Here is an 18632-nt window from a genome sequence, read left to right as displayed (position 1 = left end):
ACCTCACACATTACATCCAATAAAGCTCTAAATAACACTTAATATAAATAACTGACAATCAGGTATACCTGCTGACTGTGTAGCTGAAAACTTCCTACTCTTTTCATTAGTTTATGGTACCCTAAAATATGTTTTCATTGTAATGAAATTATGCCATATTTTAGTTAGCATTTAGTGATTTCAGTCATTATTCATACACACAATAAAATCACTATTACAAATATCCTGCTGTGTGACTGAGAAACAGAAAAATCTGCCAAAAATATTTCAGCTCCGACTTTCACTGACAGAATAGAAATGTCCTGACAGCTGTGACGAAGTTCAGTCGAGGGCTGTGTACCAAACGATTTAACGGCAGCTGACAAACTGTGACTGTGTGTGACAGCTCACCTGTCTGAGGGGGACAAAAAGTCCACAGTGTCATTTACTGGTGGATGCTGATCGATGCTGTCTCCATGTCGGAGATAATTTATTTGAAGTAATTAATAAAGTTCGTGCTGGTGGCGCCAAGTGAGAAAATGTGTGCAACTGTTCGGCTTTAGATGAACTCGTATGGATCGTGCTGCTGTTCCATGCTGCAGGTTAGGTGGCAGCAGTGGTACTTCTGAGGCCTTTGTTACCATAGAAAATAAGCCCAGCCGTGCTTTTGGAATCATGTACTAAAGTATCCGTTCTTGTGACAACCATTAAAAGAAGAGGTGTGTGGTCATTTTAGACAGTTATTACAGGCAGTCAGCAAACACCCCTGTACCTCCATCTGATTAAACAGTAAACGCCTGGTGTCACAACCAGGTATTACAGCAAATGTACAATACGTTTTCTCACATGCATGTCGCTCGTCTTCTCCCTTCTCAGTTAATACATTTTCAATTTGTTAAGTTACTGATTAATTACTTCCATCTCTAGCGGAGACAAAAAGTAGACAGGATGTTGCTTCTCTTCCTGCAGTCTCGATGAAGTTCCCTACTGTCACCTCAAGAGCTTTTACAGCAGTGTGATCAGTTGCACTTTGTGCCCACAAACTCACTTGAAACTGATTTTCCTGTGCAGCAGCACAAGAGAACTATGCTGTGCAGCTGCTATAGCTCCTTTCTGTCAAAGCACACAAAATGAACACATTCTCCATATTCCCATAATGACCGTGCTGTAAGGAGAATGATTTAATTAACACACTAAATAATTGTTCTGTGGTTTTCTAGTTGCAAGCTGCTTCAATTTTCTCAATATATAAATGCAGGAACATTAGAACAAAATTGAATTACAGTATGAATATTGTTTGACCCACTGATAGCACGGCGTCTATTTCTTCCGTCAAGGAGGTCATGTTTTCATAACCAAACTACCAAGGCTGTTTATGAGAAACTTGCTAGAAAGGTAGAGCAGAAGAAAAAATGTTGCATTTTGTGTGCAGACCTGGTTTAGGTTTTCCACTGTAACTTATCATAAAAGAATGGATTACTGCTTTTGAAGGAGGCCTGCTCTCTTCTAGTGCCCTTCCAGTTATAAAAGCACTGCTGGTACAACATTGTGTTTTAATAATCTTCAGTATGTCTCATATAACAAGCCCCGCTAAGTTAATGTTACTGGTTGCAGGTGTACAGCAGTTTGGCTTCGACACCTCATTTTACGAGCCCCGGAAACAGTGCTCCGTTATTGGTTTCTAACATTACATGTAAATTTCACTGCACTGTTGTGAAGATGAGTGTTTAAACTCATAGATGTAAAGAAAGGGTGCATTTGATTGCTGTAGAAGCTGTTACTACATTTCAGATTATGCCTGTAAAGATGTAATTTATACCTAGATGTAGAAGAATGTGTTTCTTTTTATTGAAGCATGTCATTCTCCTGAATGCTGCAACTGTTCTTAATATTCAGTCATCTTTTGCTTTAGCTGTGTCACATGGTTCCAGCTCACCGGCATTACAGATAAGACACTGTCCACCATAACGACATCAAGGTAAGAAACTCTTTCATGGTAGGCTTATCATTTTAAAGTAACTACCAATTTAGGTCATCTTTGAGTAATTTGAATTAATCGTCTTAATCAAATATTATCTTGAACGCCTTCTAACTTTAAGGAAGAGATTTAAGGGGATTTTATAAGCCGCCATGAATGACTGGTGACCTAATTTAGTTCTCCTTTAAAATCCCCCTTACTTGTAGACCCACAGCCAATGTATCTATGATATCCTGGTAGTTTCATTTAGAAAAATGTCAATCTTTATGTGTTCAGGCAAGTTTGTACTAGTGTCATAAGTAGTTCTGAATAATCTGCTGATTTTCTATTGCACTCCTGGAACACTGTCAGAGTTACAGTGGACAAAGCTAATAGCACATCAGGCGTATTTTTTGTTTTTTACACACATTTTTCTTCCAATGCAGAACCTGGTGACTCAATTACCCACAATACAGCTTGACGACTGACAATCTGATCAGAGACACAAGCTGTTTGCCCTTATTTCTTAATGGAGGTTTTTAAGTTACTTAAATCCAGTATAGATGAGGGCGGGACAATATGAAGGAAAAATTATTGCTCCGAATAGTGATACCCTGTATATCTTGATGTTTTTTACAAACTGGGCTAAAGGTTACAAGTCAATTCCAAACATGACATGTCAGAATTACTTATTATATGATGAAAATAAAATCCAAAGAATGCATTTCATACAAAATATTTAAAAGTGGTTTCTCAGTCATCTTTAAGGTTCTATATACTGATGATTGTCTGAAGTGGGGCTGCAGAGTTTCCCGGTGGTAAGTGGTTTCGGGGTTCAGTATGTATGGCTGAATTTTTCCCACTGTGTCGTGTGAAGTAATTTTACATTGTTTGAGCAGCTTTGCATGTGTGCTGATGTCTTCAAGCTACACCGAGTGGGGAGGAGTGAGTGGACAGAAAGGCGAGGATTTTATAGCTCTGCACAGCTGTATGAGGGAATCATTTTTAATGGGAAGAACTTCTGAATATCCCTTTAACGTTCTGCTCAACCATTTGGTAGAGCACATTTTGACTCACTATATCTCACTGAAAAATATGTTTTACTTAATTCCACCTGTTTCAGCCATCTCTACCACTCAGTTGAGGTACATTATACTAAAAAAAGTCCAGTAGATGTCACTGTGTTTTGAAATAGCATGCAGAGCAAGTTAGTCTGCTCACAGGAAGTTAGTATGAGCAAAATCATTCCTCACATGAGGCCTCTGTTTGCTGTGGTTTTCAAAGATAAAGTAATACTTTTGGCATTTTATAGTGCCTGAGGAGTTGCTGAACACAACTGTGTCATTTGAAATGTTAAAAAAAAAGATTTAAAAGGGTCAAAAAAATTTTTCTCAACCATTGGTAGAGGTCAATATTTTAAAAACCGCTGAGTCTCTTCATAAAAAGAACATTGATTGTTGTTATAAGTTCCCCAAAGAGATAAGAAATATAAAGAAATAATTTTTTCATTGCCTTTTTCTTGGTGAGGATGTTAAAGGGATATGTAACTTTTGTACGCAAGTGAGTTTTTCAGGGTGCATATATCAACTAGAGGGACTTGAACAAGTTGATAAAGCACCCAATTCTAGTTTAAACCATGAAGGCTTCTTTAGAAATGGATATTGTTCTTCAAGACTGCCATTCATTTGATTTAAGTCATTAGTTATGAACGTTTTCTCTAGCTTCTGGTTTTGTATCCATGTTGTGTGGCACACTCGATATGTGCATTAGCATTGGGGCAGATCATGCTGTGGTAAGTTTGATTCTGTCCAAGTCATCATCTCCGATTTCTGTAGACAGACTCAACTTTTTTCACATATGTAGTCCTGAGTAAACAGACTGTGATGTGTTTAATCTGAGCACCCATCTAGCAATGTACCTCATCTCCCAGCAACATTTTAATTAACTCAAAATCAAGGCATACTGATGGATTCTGTAGTTGATGTTCCAATTTTTTTTAAACAATTCTCTTACAATAGAAGGCACCTCTATTGTGGTTGTTTTGTACAAGATTAACCAATTAACTCTCATGACCTTCAATATAATATATAACAAATATATTATCAATCCTATGATATGACCGTGATTTTATGTTGACTTACCTTACAGGGGACTGTGAAGGTCAGTAGATGATGTATGACCAAGGTGTCTTCAGCACCTCATTGCCACTGGAGAAACTGATTTGTGGTGGAGTCAATGCCACCAGCAACATGCCTTTGAATAGGCCATAAAACTGCTGGTCAGGGCTGCTGAGTGAAAGCTGTCAAGGTCACAGTGTCATCAGAAATCTTAATGGGATTGTTGATTTGGGCGAGTGATTAAGGATTTAACACACCGTACAGACCAGTTGTACAGTACTGGTTGAAAAAGACTTTAATTCAGTGCCTGGGAGAAACAGTACAATGCAATTTGTTATTTAAAAAATGGATTTCCACATGTTCAGTTAAGACATCAGTAGCACCAAGGCCAAGTTAGTCTCTGAAATTTCATGCAAGGCTACTGGAAAAACTTTCTCCTCAATATACTGGTCTTCCTGTCCCTAACAATCATGATAGCAATCACTGCGACAAAGATTAGCAGCAAACTAATCATCTCCAGCTTACTCACTGATAGCTTTTGATAATGTGGCAAAACGGGATGTAATCATTTTAGAATCATAAGTTTTAGCTAGAAAGGATCTTGCCCCCTGGATGTGGGATTATTCATAACAGGCACGTAACTACCGCAGCGTTTCTGTATCTGCAGAATAATGCATTTACAAGTAGTGTTTCACTATATGAGCTTATTGTGTAAAGCAGTCCATGTGTGATAAGGCACAGTTTCGGATCAGAGGGTCTTTTGATAAAAAAGGAGTAAATGTTCTGTGTGGTGTAAAATATAAATGAGGGTATTTAGCATTTTTTACATTTTCTATTTTTTTGTTCTTACATAACTTCATTTAAAAATAAATATCTATTATCTTTTTTTAACTTTAAAATAGTCCTCAAAAGTTTGCTGTACCCCATCATAACCCAAAATTCTACACTGAAATTGGAAAAAAATGTGGAAATGATCAATACCTAAAATAATTAAAAAAAAAAAAAACAATAACAGGATGGATATAACATTTTTAAAAACAGTTCAAAAGGTAAAACATTGATAACGTCAAAAAAAAGAACACAAATGACAAACATGTAATATACAGAATTTTTTTTTTTTTTTAAAAAGGGATACAATTTGAGAATGCTTTTAGCTTCTCTGCTGTTGTTCTGCCCCTTAAAGAAAATATGTGCCAATGCCCCCGAGAAAAAGGACCAACGCCCCTCTGTTTGAACCATCTCTTTGGCGTATATGGAGGGGAGGAGCTGGCGATGCAAAGCGTCCCTGCCAGGCAAAGTGCCACAGGGCCAGTTCACTGGACGCCGCATGTTCACAAGCTGCGTTGTCTGGGAATTAAAAAGACAAAAATCATGTCTGCTTGGACAAAAAAAAAAAAAAAAAAAAACAGAACACAAAAAAAGGACGGATGGGATTTATTTTTTGGAGGGTGATGTGAGTGCGTTCTCAATGCAGAGGACGATGTAGGAGCCGGAGCAGCTGCTGGAGCTTTGCTGCAGGAGGTGGCCGCTCTGTAGCGATGATGCCAGACCAGTTACAGCGCGGTCGCCTGCCCGCCATGTTTCACAGTAGCGGTCTGTTTGCCGGTGGCCTTTGTTGCTTGATCCATGCCAAACCATTTTCTCAGGCCTGGAGGTGAACAAAAACAGAGGTCACAATATACAGTATGTGCCCGCAAATACAAAAATAACCAAGGATACGAAATGTTAACTGTAAATCAGCAAAAGAAATGAAATATAGGATTTTCCTATTTAACAAACACTCACCATGCACTATCTCTGAGGATATCTCTGCCATCAAAGGAGTAGATAGGTGTATTCTCCCTCATTTTGCTGGCGTTGTCACCAAAGATAGACTCCCAACTGCTAAACAACACTTGGTCCTTGAAAGGAAAGAAAGAAAATGTTGTGGTATGTTTACTTTTTACTGTGTAATTGTTTTCTATACAGCAGCCAGACACATGGAATATATTAGTTGAGGGAACAGTGAAAACATACAAGAAACCACACCTCTAAAACGGAATTACATTATTCAGAACTTTCCAATAAAGTAGAGCTTGTCAGTCTCGAAACATGTATCTCCTAACCTGAGATTGTAAATTTTACCATATACTGTATTTTGAATATTCTTGCCTGAAAGAGACGTGTGTAACTTTATCAGACACCCCTAAAATGGACCATACCATTTCTTAACCTGGGCTTTAATCATTGCAGTAGCTTGCATCCCAACAGTCTATTCTTGCAACTAAGAAGTAAGAAACCAGTTTTTAGTATTAGTAAATCTTCCAGGCTTTGTGATGTCTGTGAGCAAAGTAATGCAATGTTTTGTTTTGTGCATCTGTATTGCCAATAGTCTGTGCCACAGTTGGAAATTTTGACTCCTGTTTTGTCACTATGAAAGCTGCGGTTTGCTTATGAGAAAAGGAAAAAAGTGGTCGTCACACTTTTCCGGCGGACAGTGGAAGCATAATGCTCCCTGAATATGAGAAGAGACCCAGGTTCCATTGAAACACTGCCATTCTTTACCAATACTAATAAAACGTGAAATATTGTTTTTAACAGCAAGGTACTGTGATATCTTTCTACTATCAGTATACCATTTCCTAGTGCTCTACAATACTTTATAGGTTGCTCCTGACTACAAAAGTTGTGTAGTATGTGCCTTATGGAACGGTATAATAGTGATGATTTATCATCATCTGTATAAAGTCTGCAATCACAATGCTGACTTCATGTTAAATCATCAAAATTCTATAGGGACTGAAAGAGTTCAGTTCACTGAAGCACACACCTGCACTGCACTTGGTTCCTTTATGTCTAGGACAAAAGGTTGACCCCTGATCGTGTCTGTATATTTCACACTCTGCTGGCAGTTCTGCAGGTGTACTTATTATACTTTGCCACTTCTCTAACAGCAGTATCTTACCTTGAGGTTCACGATGGGGAAGCTGTCCCTGTCCGACCTGCGGACAATGGTGTAGAGGTCTTGAAGCTTGGAGGACAGGAAGGCTCTGAAGGTTCCCTTCAGACCCACAGCACGAGCCTGCTGGAAGCACAGGAAGTCTGCACCACGAATTCCCCGCATGTTACCAGTTTGAGGGGCGTTCAAGGCGATGAGGTGTAGCTGATGAAGACAGTAAGATGACAGATTTCTGTTAAAATAGCAGCCTTATCTTTTATCTGGTTACAAGAAAACGTTGTTTTAGTTCACCTGTGGAAAAACATGGAGTTTACACCATGAATATGTTGAGAGAGCTTTTATCTATCAGAACTTTCATTCATTAAGTTCTGTTTGCTTCTTTACGGCAGCTACAGACTGATGTCTACCAATGTGTGATAAACCGGTGACTTGGTGGGTAAAAAAATTGCAGGCCAGCCTAAATTTGACAACATTAGCAAAACAACTGCAGTATCTCCTAGTTTTTTTTTTGCCTAAATTGTATCTTCCTTCTCACATTTTGAAGGAGGATTCAATTCAGTTCAATTTTATTTATATAATGCCAGTTCACAATATATATCATCTGATCGCGCTTCACATTTTTTAAACAAAGAACAGGGAACCTAACAAGCCCAAGTTGCCTTTGGATTCCCTATCTTGTGCTATTTTTTTGAAAACTTGATTAGAACCAGGGCTTCACATCTATTGTCATCTATTGTCTGTCTGTTGCCAGCATTACACCACATTCTGTGACTGTCATATTGAGTAACTTGTACCAGGAGAAGTTTTCCTTCTGGTATTGTCACACACATAGTGCATTGAAAGCATTAGTGTTTGACTTTATTGCAATTCATCCTATGAATAAGTGCAATTAATATTGTTTTCACTTATTTGCCTCCGTGGCTTCTGCAGCTGCAGCCTACAAGGAGGACCAAAGTGCTGTTTTTCTTTACAGCAACATGAATCAGGACAGGGCAAATGAATGTCACAGAGTAGTGATAAAATATCTGGTGAAAGCCCTAAAAACCCGCAGCTCAGTAGAATTACTGTGGTTTAGACAATTAGATAATTGATCCCTAGATCATTATTGAAACAACCATGTGTCATTAACATGATTAGATGAAGCTAAACTCTTAAATTTTTTTTTAACATAAAACATTCAAAATATTTTTGCTACTATACTGAGTGAATAAAATCATAAAAACAGCACTTTAAAAAAAAAAAAAGTGACGCAGTCTTCATTCACCCAGACCAAACAAAATATGTTAGGAGGAATTTGAAAGGATTCAAAATCCCATAAGCAAGACTGGAACTAAATTCAGAGGGCTGTTGAATCTCATTCCTAACATCAGTTTCTATAGTTTATAATGTCTTTGCGCTCAGCTGTTTGAGTGCATATGCCTATTTCCTGAACAATATGAAAACAAACTAGGAACGGAGAAAGCTATTACCATAGTTTATGTTTCAATTGAACTTCTTAGAAATCATTTAAAATTTATGCCAATTTGCACTACAACAAAGTGACACAATAACATTCACGATGAGGCAGGTTGACATTTATATTACTGAGCTATCCTGCTTCAATTCTACTCACTGCTGATCCTGATGCAGCAGGTCCTGGTACAGGTGGGCTGGGTCGTCGCGTTGGAGTCACAGGCTGTCTATTCTCAGTCTGCTGGGTGGCTAATCTTCCATCTGTCTGACCTGTGTGTCTCTGGTCTGGGAATCTGGGATCATACTGTGGAGGGTATCTGGGATCTACAGGTGGGTGTGGTGGAGGCTCAAGCGGTCGTATGGCAGAACCACCCTGAGAGTAATGGCCTGCTCCGTTGTTCTGTGACTGGTCCTGGGACTGGGGGTACAGAATCACAGGTGGAGGCTGGACTTCTGCCACCTCATTCTCCTTTAAAGAAAAAAAAAAGATTTAGAAATTATACAGCAGCCAATAAATGTCATATTATGTTCATTCTGTTTTATTTCTCTCTAGAACTTACCAAATCTCTGAAGAAGGGACTGTACTGTCCGAGCTGGGAGGAGGGGAAACAGCTGATTACTTTTTTTTAATGTAGCCTAATAGCCAAAAATAATTTTTAGAACAGCAACTTTAGGATCTAACTGTATTTAAGTGTTGTGGTGTGACCTATAGTTCCAATGCCTTTTTCATATATGTGCTAAAATTCACAGCATTGCATTTTCAGGAAGTAGATGACTGTACCATGACTTGTCGCAGTCCATCGCGTACTCTCAAATAAAGGTCTGCTCTGTCTATGATGTAGATGAGGCTGCCCTCTGCTTGACGTCTGGCAGTAGCAATCATTGTGTCATATGACCTCAAAACTGTAACCTGCAGAAAATAAATATACTGTGAACACCTGTATATATCAATAAACTGAAAAAATAAATGCCATAGTTTATCAAGTTTATAAATCTAAGACACAACACATTTAGTTGTATCACAGTTGAAATAGTCTGTATATTGATTGTATAAATTGTGGTTAATTTGATTGGACTTACCCCAGAAGAGAGACCAGGACTTCCAGGTGGGCCAGGGGGACCAGGAGGTCCAGGGACACTTACAGCTTTAAAATGAAATAAAAGCTTGTCAATGATTTATTTGTCAACAGATCAAGTGAATTTGTCTCAAGTGCAAACAGTGGCTTCATGCAAGACTATGGCTGCTAAATACCGAACTAGTGTTAAACAGTCGTGGAGTTCTTTGCTAAGATGCTGAGCTACAGCAGCAGAAACATATTGGAGAAGAGCCATGAAGCCAGCAGAGTTAATCTGTAATATATGTTACATACCACAACCTGACATCAGCTGACATTAGCAACAAGCTAATAGTCATACCAGACCAAGGCTGTGGCAACAAAGCAATGATGTATTTTATTACTTATAAATTCAGTTTTTCATTTGTAAGAGGAAGATGTGGTACTTCTTCTAAATTCTTCTCAAGTCTCAACTGAAGGTCTCTTCAATAGTTGTAAAAGAGGCATGAGTAATATCTGAACCCTTTAGGGATTGTTTAGTATTTCTAAGCAGAGAAAATGTCACTTACAGGGATTGGGTCTATATGGTCCTGGAAGTGATGGAGATGCTGGGGGTCCTGGAGGTCCAGGTGGTCCTGGAGGACCTGGACGCCCATCATATCCAACCCCTGGTGACCCTGGAGGTCCCTGTGGTCCAGGAGGGCCCACTATAGACTCTCCCTTTGGACCCTAACAGGAGTGAAAACTAAATTACTACAAGGTTAGGAGAAACAACTTTTGTTTATAATAACTGGTCTGCTGCTCAACATACAAGTAAACCAGAGATCTTCTCACAAACCAAGATCTGCAAACATACAAATAAGATACTGTACTCTGAGAACTCACTGGTAGACCTGGGTTGCCAGGTGGCCCTGGTGGGCCCTGTACTCCTCCAAAACGTGGGTCATAATATCCACCACCAGGCTCTCCCTTTTCTCCCTTGACACCTGAGTCTCCAGGCTCTCCTTTTAGTTCATTCTGTTGGAAACATTTAATGTTATGATGTTTTTTCCTCTGACAGTACATCTAGCATAGCAATAAAACTGATGGAGGTGCACTGTGGAGGTAGTTTACCTTAAATGTGTAAATATCGAAATTAGAGCCTGTTCCTGGAAGAAGGAAAAGTGCTTTAGAAAAACACAGTCCTGCAGGTAGATATACACGTGTAAGTGTTTTTATTCATGCAAACTCTAAGGTTTACCTGGGATTCCTGGAAGTCCACGATCACCACGCTCTCCTTTTTCTCCTTTGATTGCTACAACAAATTACAACATATTTAAAGGCAATGTAAAGTAAGAATTAATTTATGCTATAAGTTTGTCACACCTCAGAAAAATGTGTTTTGAACCACATGGCCAAATTTGAATGAAAAATTGCCAAGTATATAAAATTGGGTTTCAAGTTATAAAATAATGAGTAATGTTTTCTATTTGGAAACGCTGGGGACGTGCATGCTGAAAGTGCTGAAATTACACCCAAACATAGAGGAAAGCTGCAGTCTCTAAAGTGTCAAATACCACTACAACTGGTAAATTAGATCCTCTGTTGAGCAGCTTCTCTGGACTTGTACTGCCATAGATGTTTGAACCACAAAAGCCTGAATGCAATTCATATTGGAGCATTCTTGATTCTAATGTTACATGCTGAAAGAAAGCAAATTACCCACATTTAGTGGCTGTTCTCCTGCTCAATCACATCTTTACACCTACTACAGCATACAGTTTGCTAGCTAGCTGTGCAAATCCATCTTCCATAGATGTCAAAATTTGCAAAACAACTTGTCCTACATTTGCTACAGATGATGACATGAAAAAGAGGGGTTTGGTTTTTGAGGTTCACATCAAACATTAGAGAACAAGACCAATACAATATTATTTACACTAACGTTAGCTAACGTTTCATTAAAATAAACTTACACAGCACCACGTAAAATCAACTTTGGAGGGTTTCAGCTCCTACAAAATTTAGTTGAGATACTTTGGACCACTGATACTAACACCACTAGGGTAATGTGTGATGCAGAGTATGGCTCATGTGCAGCATTGATTTCTGCCTCCTTCACAGGTGTAACGGAGTTTAGCACTCCACAACGCTTAACACCATGCTTTACTGATAACAGTTTTCTTCTGCTTTATCTACTCATTCTTCAAATTCAGTCTTGACAGCTTAATCTCTTGACAGCAGAGTTTATATCCACTTCAGACTGAAGCAGCAGGACTGAACTGAAATTAAGATAGAACTGTTCATCTCTCCAGACACTTTAAACCGTTTATAAATCTCTCCTCCGTTGTCACATTTACTTAACTTCTCCATTCTGATCTCTCTCTTTGAGGAGTTCTATCCTGCTGTATTTTGTTTCGATGTTAAAACAATAAATATTGTTACCTGGGTAATTCCTTGAAGTGTCATCATAACGCTATGAAGATAAAACAACAATCAAAAATTCAGTCTAGGGTACATGAGCGATATCAACTGATACCTATAAATATCTATACTATAAATCTTGTGTACTCACATGGAATCGATCTATAGGAGTGGCTGGACCAGGGGGTCCAGGTGGTCCCGGTGGTCCTGGTGGCCCAGGGACTCCCTGATGAAAACAATATTGTTCAGTTGTTTTGTGTTTTTTTTTCTCTTTCAGATAGAGATTAATAGCCCCAGTTGTAAGTTGAGAAACAGTTTCAGGAAAATAAAATATAATAAAATATCCACATCAGTTATTGCTAGCAGTGAAGTAAACATGTACAGCTTTGGCTAGCATTAAAAATGCCTGTTCTGGAAAGAGCCATTCACTGTGGAAAGGTGTATCTACATCCATGTTAACTTCTATCAACATTTTAGCACAGAGTGGCATCAAAAAACAGTTTGAGGGGAACAGTAGCACTCATAGCAAGTTCTTCCTCCAAGACACAACATACAGAGTAGAATTATGTTGCATTAAACAAGGATTGGGTTATTGGTGCTACATGGGAACTTTTACAAAGGGAGATGTTCTGAAGAAAATATAAATAACTAGTGAGCTCAAACTTGAACAGAAATCGAAAAGAGATCTCAGCCAAGGTTGCCTAGGTAAATGAAGGTTTATTAAAATGAAATAAGCTAAATAAAAAGTCAAAGCAGAAGGGGAGGAGACAGCTGTGTGAAGTGTACAGTTGAAATGGTCGGCTTATGCCCAAAGTCTACATCTTGTGAGTCAGACTAGAAGTAATATTAATACTTACAGGGTAGCCATAGCCAGTACCACCTCCTGGCTCGCCTTTCTCACCCTTGTATCCATTCACACCAGGGCGACCCTGAACAGAGAAAGTCTTTGTTTTAATATCTGCACTGGAAAAACACAAAGGGGTAAAAACTGTACTAATGTAACCATATACAGTGAGTCAGCGACAATGTATATGGTGCTTTATATAAATACAGAATAGCAATACATGGTCATGTAAAAAAAATATCAATATTAGACAGGAAGAAAGACACTTACTGGTCTTCCAGGCATTCCTATTTCACCTTTGAATCCAGGAGGCCCATACTGGCCCTGCAACAATAAATCATGAACACTGTAAGCTTACTAGAATGTGAAATGGGGAAAATACATAATTGCTTTTCAACAGTTTAGGTACATTATCCTGGCAATTTTAGAAACTCAAACACTTACAGTTGGTCCAACAGGTCCTGGAAGCCCCCTGTCTCCCTACCACGCATGGGGAAAAAAAGAAAATGAGTTTAAAGAACAAATGTACCAACAAAACAAAACTCACACAATAGCTTGAATACATCAAAACAGACATCAACACTTACCACATGCTCAGACTGACACACAATCAGATGTAGTAATGCTCACCTTCGGACCACTCAGCCCGTCCAGATACAGAAGATTTCCATCTGGTCCGATTACTAAGCCAGGCTCACCTTTCTCACCCTGAACATGCAGCAGCAATGAGAAGACAACACAGACTCAGTGAAAGGGCTGTGTTCGTGTTAACATGGGACTAAATTAATTGTTGAACATTAAATTAGATTTTACCTTCACTGCGTAGCCTGGAGGACCAGGGTCTCCTCTGTCACCTTTCGGTCCAATAGGACCCTGTGAGATAGATTAAATATCAACATGGCACTTGTAAAGTAAGAAGAGGTCAGTTTAACAGTCGTGTGATGGTAAGAAACACGTCCCCATAGATCAATTCTAACCAGTATAATCAGCCATCGTATTAGTCTGTCTAGCACAGCTCATGAGTGGACTATTGTTTAGAAACACTGTAAAAACTAGATATTACCCACTTATTTAACTAAATGAAATGCAATATAGTATCACTATAGTATCTCAGAAAAGCAATGATACTGACCAAATGATAGTGATGGATATGGATGAAGAATAAGAACACAGTCTAGAATACAAATGTCAGCAGTAGGGCCGTGTCCCCACACACAAAGCTTCAGCATTGACAATCTAATCTTTTTTTCTTTTTTTTTTTTTTAAGTCTGAGTCTGCTGATATTCTATATTTTTGTTATTGTGAACAAATCTCATGAAAACCAACAATGATTTGAGCCAAAGTCAATGTCCCAGCCCTTTCATTTATGTGTTTGTTGCCCAAGAATGAATACAATAAAATACACCAGTCAGCTACAGAGTTACAGATCACTGAAAATGTCACAAAATGCCTTGAAGATAGTGGCTTGCATCTTAATGTGAAAACAACTGTCAACAGTGTTCAGTATGTGTATCAGGTGAAAAACAGCTCATGCTTTCAAGTTATAAATACCGTACAACCGACTGTTATATTACTCCCAATTCTCAGTAAATAAACAAAACAAAACAACAAAAGACAAGTCAAACAAGTATTACTAAACCAGAATTCTACTTAAACAAGATAAGATGTATGAAAGCGTTGAGTACTGACAATGATACTCAACACATGAAGCTGGAAAAACTTCATGTGTGATTCTGATGATAATTCTGATTATACTGTTGAACAAGTTGGTCTCTCACCTCTCATACAATAATATAGCCTTTACAATGTACCAACAAGCTCTGAAGGTCACTGAAGGGCAGTGGAAGTTTTATATAAAACTCTTAATAGCCTTGTACCTTTCCCATTTATCAGACTCATATTTCAGGAAAAGGTTACAGATAAATTAACACATTCCATAATAGGGGGCATTGTTTTCTAAGTGTTGAAACATCCTTTGGCTAGGCAGCTTTCACAACAACAACTTTCCATAATTCTCTTAAATATATAATTCTGTGAATCTTATCATTCCTTTGCATGTGATCTTTAAACTGCAACTGACCTGCTATTACACCCGTTGTACTGTTCCTTTGTCCCTTCTGGTGTTCCCTTTGCCATCTGTACTGTAGTAATTCAATCATGTTTGATATTAATTCTTTATATTATCTATGTTTAACCTTGCTACTTGCTTCTGCTTCAAAATTTTTTGCCCCGTGTTTGTTTACTTTCTTCAGTACTGGCTTTAAAATGTTCCTTATTTATGTTAATGGCTCAATGACCACAGCAGCTGAGAAAAGAAACTGGCAAAGTACTGGGAAGTGACATAGCAAATTCTTTGGTTATTTCTTGGGATTTTTTTTAAAGTAAGAGAACAATTAATAAATATAGAATGTAAACAGTGACATCATAATTTTTTTGCCATCATACTGAATGGGCAGCATCTCATTTTTGACTTTTTGGTGTTTTTGAAATACAAAGACAAACACTTTAATAATCCACACAGTAGACAAGATGCACTGTATAAATGATGTAAGACTGGGATACTCACAGGAAATCCAGCTTGACCAGGTAAACCAGGCCCACCCTGTACAAGAAAACATTATTCAGTGTCTCGGTTTTACTGATTTTATAAATAAAACCAAAGTGTGCACATCTGATCCTGTCCTTCACTGATCTGAGTTTAATGTCAGGTTATAGAGTAAGTGCTGCTTTTACTCAGTTTAGAAGTTTGGAAACAGATGCTATTATCTTGTTTGTCTGCAAATGCAAAAACTGTGTGTTCGCCTGTTCTACACACTTTATCAAATACAATGTGAAGCTGTAATATTTGGGTTGCAGTATTACTGTGTAAAATGATCACCTGACGCCCAGCTCTGCCAGCAACACCGTCAAACTGGAGAAAAAGGAGTTGAGATGGACATAGTTACTGATTTTAACTGTTTTATATTTCAGTGTAGAACAAACAGTCTGTTACAAAATCCTACTTCACAGTGTTGGTTATGTGCATGTCTGCAAGTGGTCGATCAATATGGCTAGTTCAGTGCTGATGTAGATTATTAGTAATCAAGGGGACCAATAACTGATATTTGGAAGTGATTTCGTATTGTGGTAAAAATGAAAATTTTGTGTCAAAATTCTGAATAACAAACTCCAATACAAATGTTGGCATGTAGCCAATCGGACAGATCTCTGGATGGGACACTGAGACCTCAGGGTGACTATAGATACAGAGCGGCGGCAGCATCAGAGCCAAAGTAGAACATTTTAAAAATAACCTTTTTTACGATTAATTTTTAAAAGAAAAAAAATCAATACAGATAATTGGAAAAAAAAAAACAACTTAATATTGGCAAGGACAAATGGCCAGGCTGATTGGCTGATCCCTGATTTTTCTGCTGTGTGTGTTTTTGACACTTACGTTGTCAGATGTCTGGTAGATGACTTGTCCTGGTGGTCCTGGTGGACCTGGTGGACCTGGGAGTCCAGTGCCATCTCGACCTGGTTCACCCTAAAACCACGAAAGGAAAAATAACTCTCCCATGTAACAGGACATCCTAAACTGAATGCTATTCAAACAAGAAATGACAATAGGACACAGTTTTAAGAAAGATAACTATAAAGGAACAAAAAAAAAAGCTAGATGGCATCTGTGTTTTAGGAAAATGTTTGATCAGCATCTTACAGATACTTGATTTGTAGTCAAATTAATGTTACTGTAAAGACAAAAATGTTATTTACCCTCTCTCCTTTGTCACCTTTTTCAGCCTTTGGTCCCTGTAAAATAAGAGCGACGCAAAAGATACTTTAAGAAAGGTGGAAGCACTGTACGTCCTGGTACATGCTTCATAAAGCTCTGAAAAAAGATAACCTTTTTTAAAATGAAACTTCAAGACAATAAAAGCACTGCTCCTCTTGTATTCTGTAACACAATAAACCTGTTAAATATGATCATGCATGTAGATCATTTGAAATATGTGAAACTGAATTCACCTTTACATTAATATCTAGCTTCAGTTGAAATGAGGTGTTTTTAAATGTCAAATTTATATATCACAGTTTTTTTTTTTGTTTTTTTTTACAATACTGGTTGACACATTCATTTATAAGGGATTGACGTTTTAAAACTTGGAACATACTAAATACAAAGGACTTTATGAATTACCTTTACTGAATGGCTATGGGGATAAATAGCATTATGACACTGCTGTGAACTCAGATGATACAAACAAAAGTAGGTGAAACATCTAGGAGTCAGACAGTCTCAGATAAAAAAAACAAAACATGAGTGCTTCCTTCTTTTGACGGTTTGCTCAGTCTGTAGTGTAACATGTCAAACTAAATCCTGAGTTGCGACACATCTAACTATGTGTCAACACTGTATGTCCTCTGATATGTGAAGTGTTCTTTGTCTAATCTGTCTCATTCTAAACCAGAAGGAATTCTTTTCTCTTCTCTTTTTTTACCGGAGGGCCAGGGAAGCCATCCAGGCCTGGCTGCCCGTCTCTTCCTGTAGGACCTTCACTGCCCTTCTGACCTTGGATGCCAGGCAACCCAGGTTTACCCTGCAAAGGTACATTCAAGTTAGACCAGTGAAAATCTAAATGTAGAAGAACACACAAATGAAGTGAATGCAAAACCAAATGCTGATTGCTGGTACAGCAGGAAGCCAATATACTTTGTACTACTTTGAGCTCTTAATACTTTATCTCCTTGTTTCTTCCTGTGCAGATCATTCATGTCGGACTGTGTATTGTTTCAAATCTGAATGTAGATGTTAAGATAATCTATATATATAGGTAAGCAGCTCTACCTAACACGACCTAACAACTATGTAACTACAGTAGCAGAATGTTAAAACAAATTTTTACTAGTTTAAAAACAATTATTTAGTTATAGCTCTTGGCTCATATTTCTGATCCCACTGAAAGTCAACACCCAGCTGTGCAGTTGTACACAGGCACAAAAACTTAACCACCAGTGAACCATTTGGAAAGCCATTTTAACTTTTACTGATTAGGGGCTGCTACTTTGTGAACATTTTGCAGACATCCATAGAAACATGAATCATGTGACTGTTTATGCTCAGTGTTTGCCAACATGCTCCATCTGAGATATGCTCTTGCTTCTTCATTTGCAGTTAATTACACCGCTTTTTGTATTAGTGCTTCCATTTATTTACTTTTTTTTTGGACTATTTCATTTCTCTTTGTGTGTTCAGTTTTCCTCCTGCTGAATTTCCATTTCTAGACAATGCAATGACCTTATTTCCACTTCAATCAATAAACAGTTAAAGAGCTTATTTTTTTCTACCAAAATTATTGTAAAAAGAAATGACAGATTAGAATGTAATATTTGGTGTCAAGGATGAGTCTACCATCAATAACCAAACCAGAATGTTAAATTAAATCATCAATAAACTTTGGGGAGCACAGGTTCAGTCCCAGGTACCTCAGGCCTGTTTATGAGTTCTTTTAATATTTCATATAGTCAAATAAATTCACCTTAAAAATAGAATGATTTTGTGAGTTGGTAAAGAGGCAGGAAGACTAGCTCATCATAAAAAATAATACTAATTTTAAAAAAAATCCTCATTTACTTACTGGCAGTCCAGGGAGGCCAGGAGGACCCTGAAAGCACACAACATTTGCCTAGGTTATTTGCAAGCTCATGCATGCCATCGTCATTCTTCATCATGTATTTACAATTTCCTGCTAAAAAGTGTTGGATTAGTTCAATTTAATATTTACATACATGTAAAAATGCATGTCATATTGTTTTAACAGAAGTAATTGTACTTTGCTGCTATACAGTCTGGAAGCCCGATTACAAACAGCCTGTATGATTTAACTTGAACCAAAATACATTAAAA

At 37.9% G+C, this 18632-nt stretch overlaps 1 protein-coding gene across 4 annotated transcripts in view; it reads right to left on the bottom strand.

Annotated features, from left to right (window-relative positions):
* Window positions 1-4322: 4322 nt before the first annotated feature.
* The window catches only part of col18a1a (collagen type XVIII alpha 1 chain a), an 85959-nt gene continuing 71649 nt past the window's right edge, over window positions 4323-18632 (bottom strand). For all 4 annotated transcript variants that reach the window (XM_023285187.3, XM_023285184.3, XM_023285185.3 and 1 more), the window contains 24 exons: window positions 18364-18390; window positions 17227-17325; window positions 16502-16537; window positions 16182-16271; window positions 15624-15656; window positions 15312-15347; window positions 13559-13618; window positions 13376-13453; window positions 13190-13225; window positions 13016-13069; window positions 12759-12830; window positions 12053-12127; window positions 11923-11953; window positions 10739-10792; window positions 10612-10646; window positions 10384-10515; window positions 10068-10227; window positions 9524-9588; window positions 9225-9353; window positions 9004-9036; window positions 8604-8912; window positions 6998-7195; window positions 5839-5954; window positions 4323-5701 (listed from right to left, as the gene is read on the bottom strand). In XM_023285187.3, coding sequence (XP_023140955.2) covers window positions 5488-5701; window positions 5839-5954; window positions 6998-7195; window positions 8604-8912; window positions 9004-9036; window positions 9225-9353; window positions 9524-9588; window positions 10068-10227; window positions 10384-10515; window positions 10612-10646; window positions 10739-10792; window positions 11923-11953; window positions 12053-12127; window positions 12759-12830; window positions 13016-13069; window positions 13190-13225; window positions 13376-13453; window positions 13559-13618; window positions 15312-15347; window positions 15624-15656; window positions 16182-16271; window positions 16502-16537; window positions 17227-17325; window positions 18364-18390 — 2172 coding nt within the window. In that variant the 3' untranslated portion in view covers window positions 4323-5487. The remainder of the gene's footprint in view (window positions 5702-5838; window positions 5955-6997; window positions 7196-8603; window positions 8913-9003; window positions 9037-9224; window positions 9354-9523; window positions 9589-10067; window positions 10228-10383; window positions 10516-10611; window positions 10647-10738; window positions 10793-11922; window positions 11954-12052; window positions 12128-12758; window positions 12831-13015; window positions 13070-13189; window positions 13226-13375; window positions 13454-13558; window positions 13619-15311; window positions 15348-15623; window positions 15657-16181; window positions 16272-16501; window positions 16538-17226; window positions 17326-18363; window positions 18391-18632) is intronic.

This window comes from Amphiprion ocellaris, chromosome 11, assembly GCF_022539595.1.
Source record: "Amphiprion ocellaris isolate individual 3 ecotype Okinawa chromosome 11, ASM2253959v1, whole genome shotgun sequence".
Lineage (NCBI taxonomy): Eukaryota > Metazoa > Chordata > Actinopteri > Pomacentridae > Amphiprion > Amphiprion ocellaris.
This window is presented reverse-complemented; position numbering and strand designations above follow the sequence as displayed.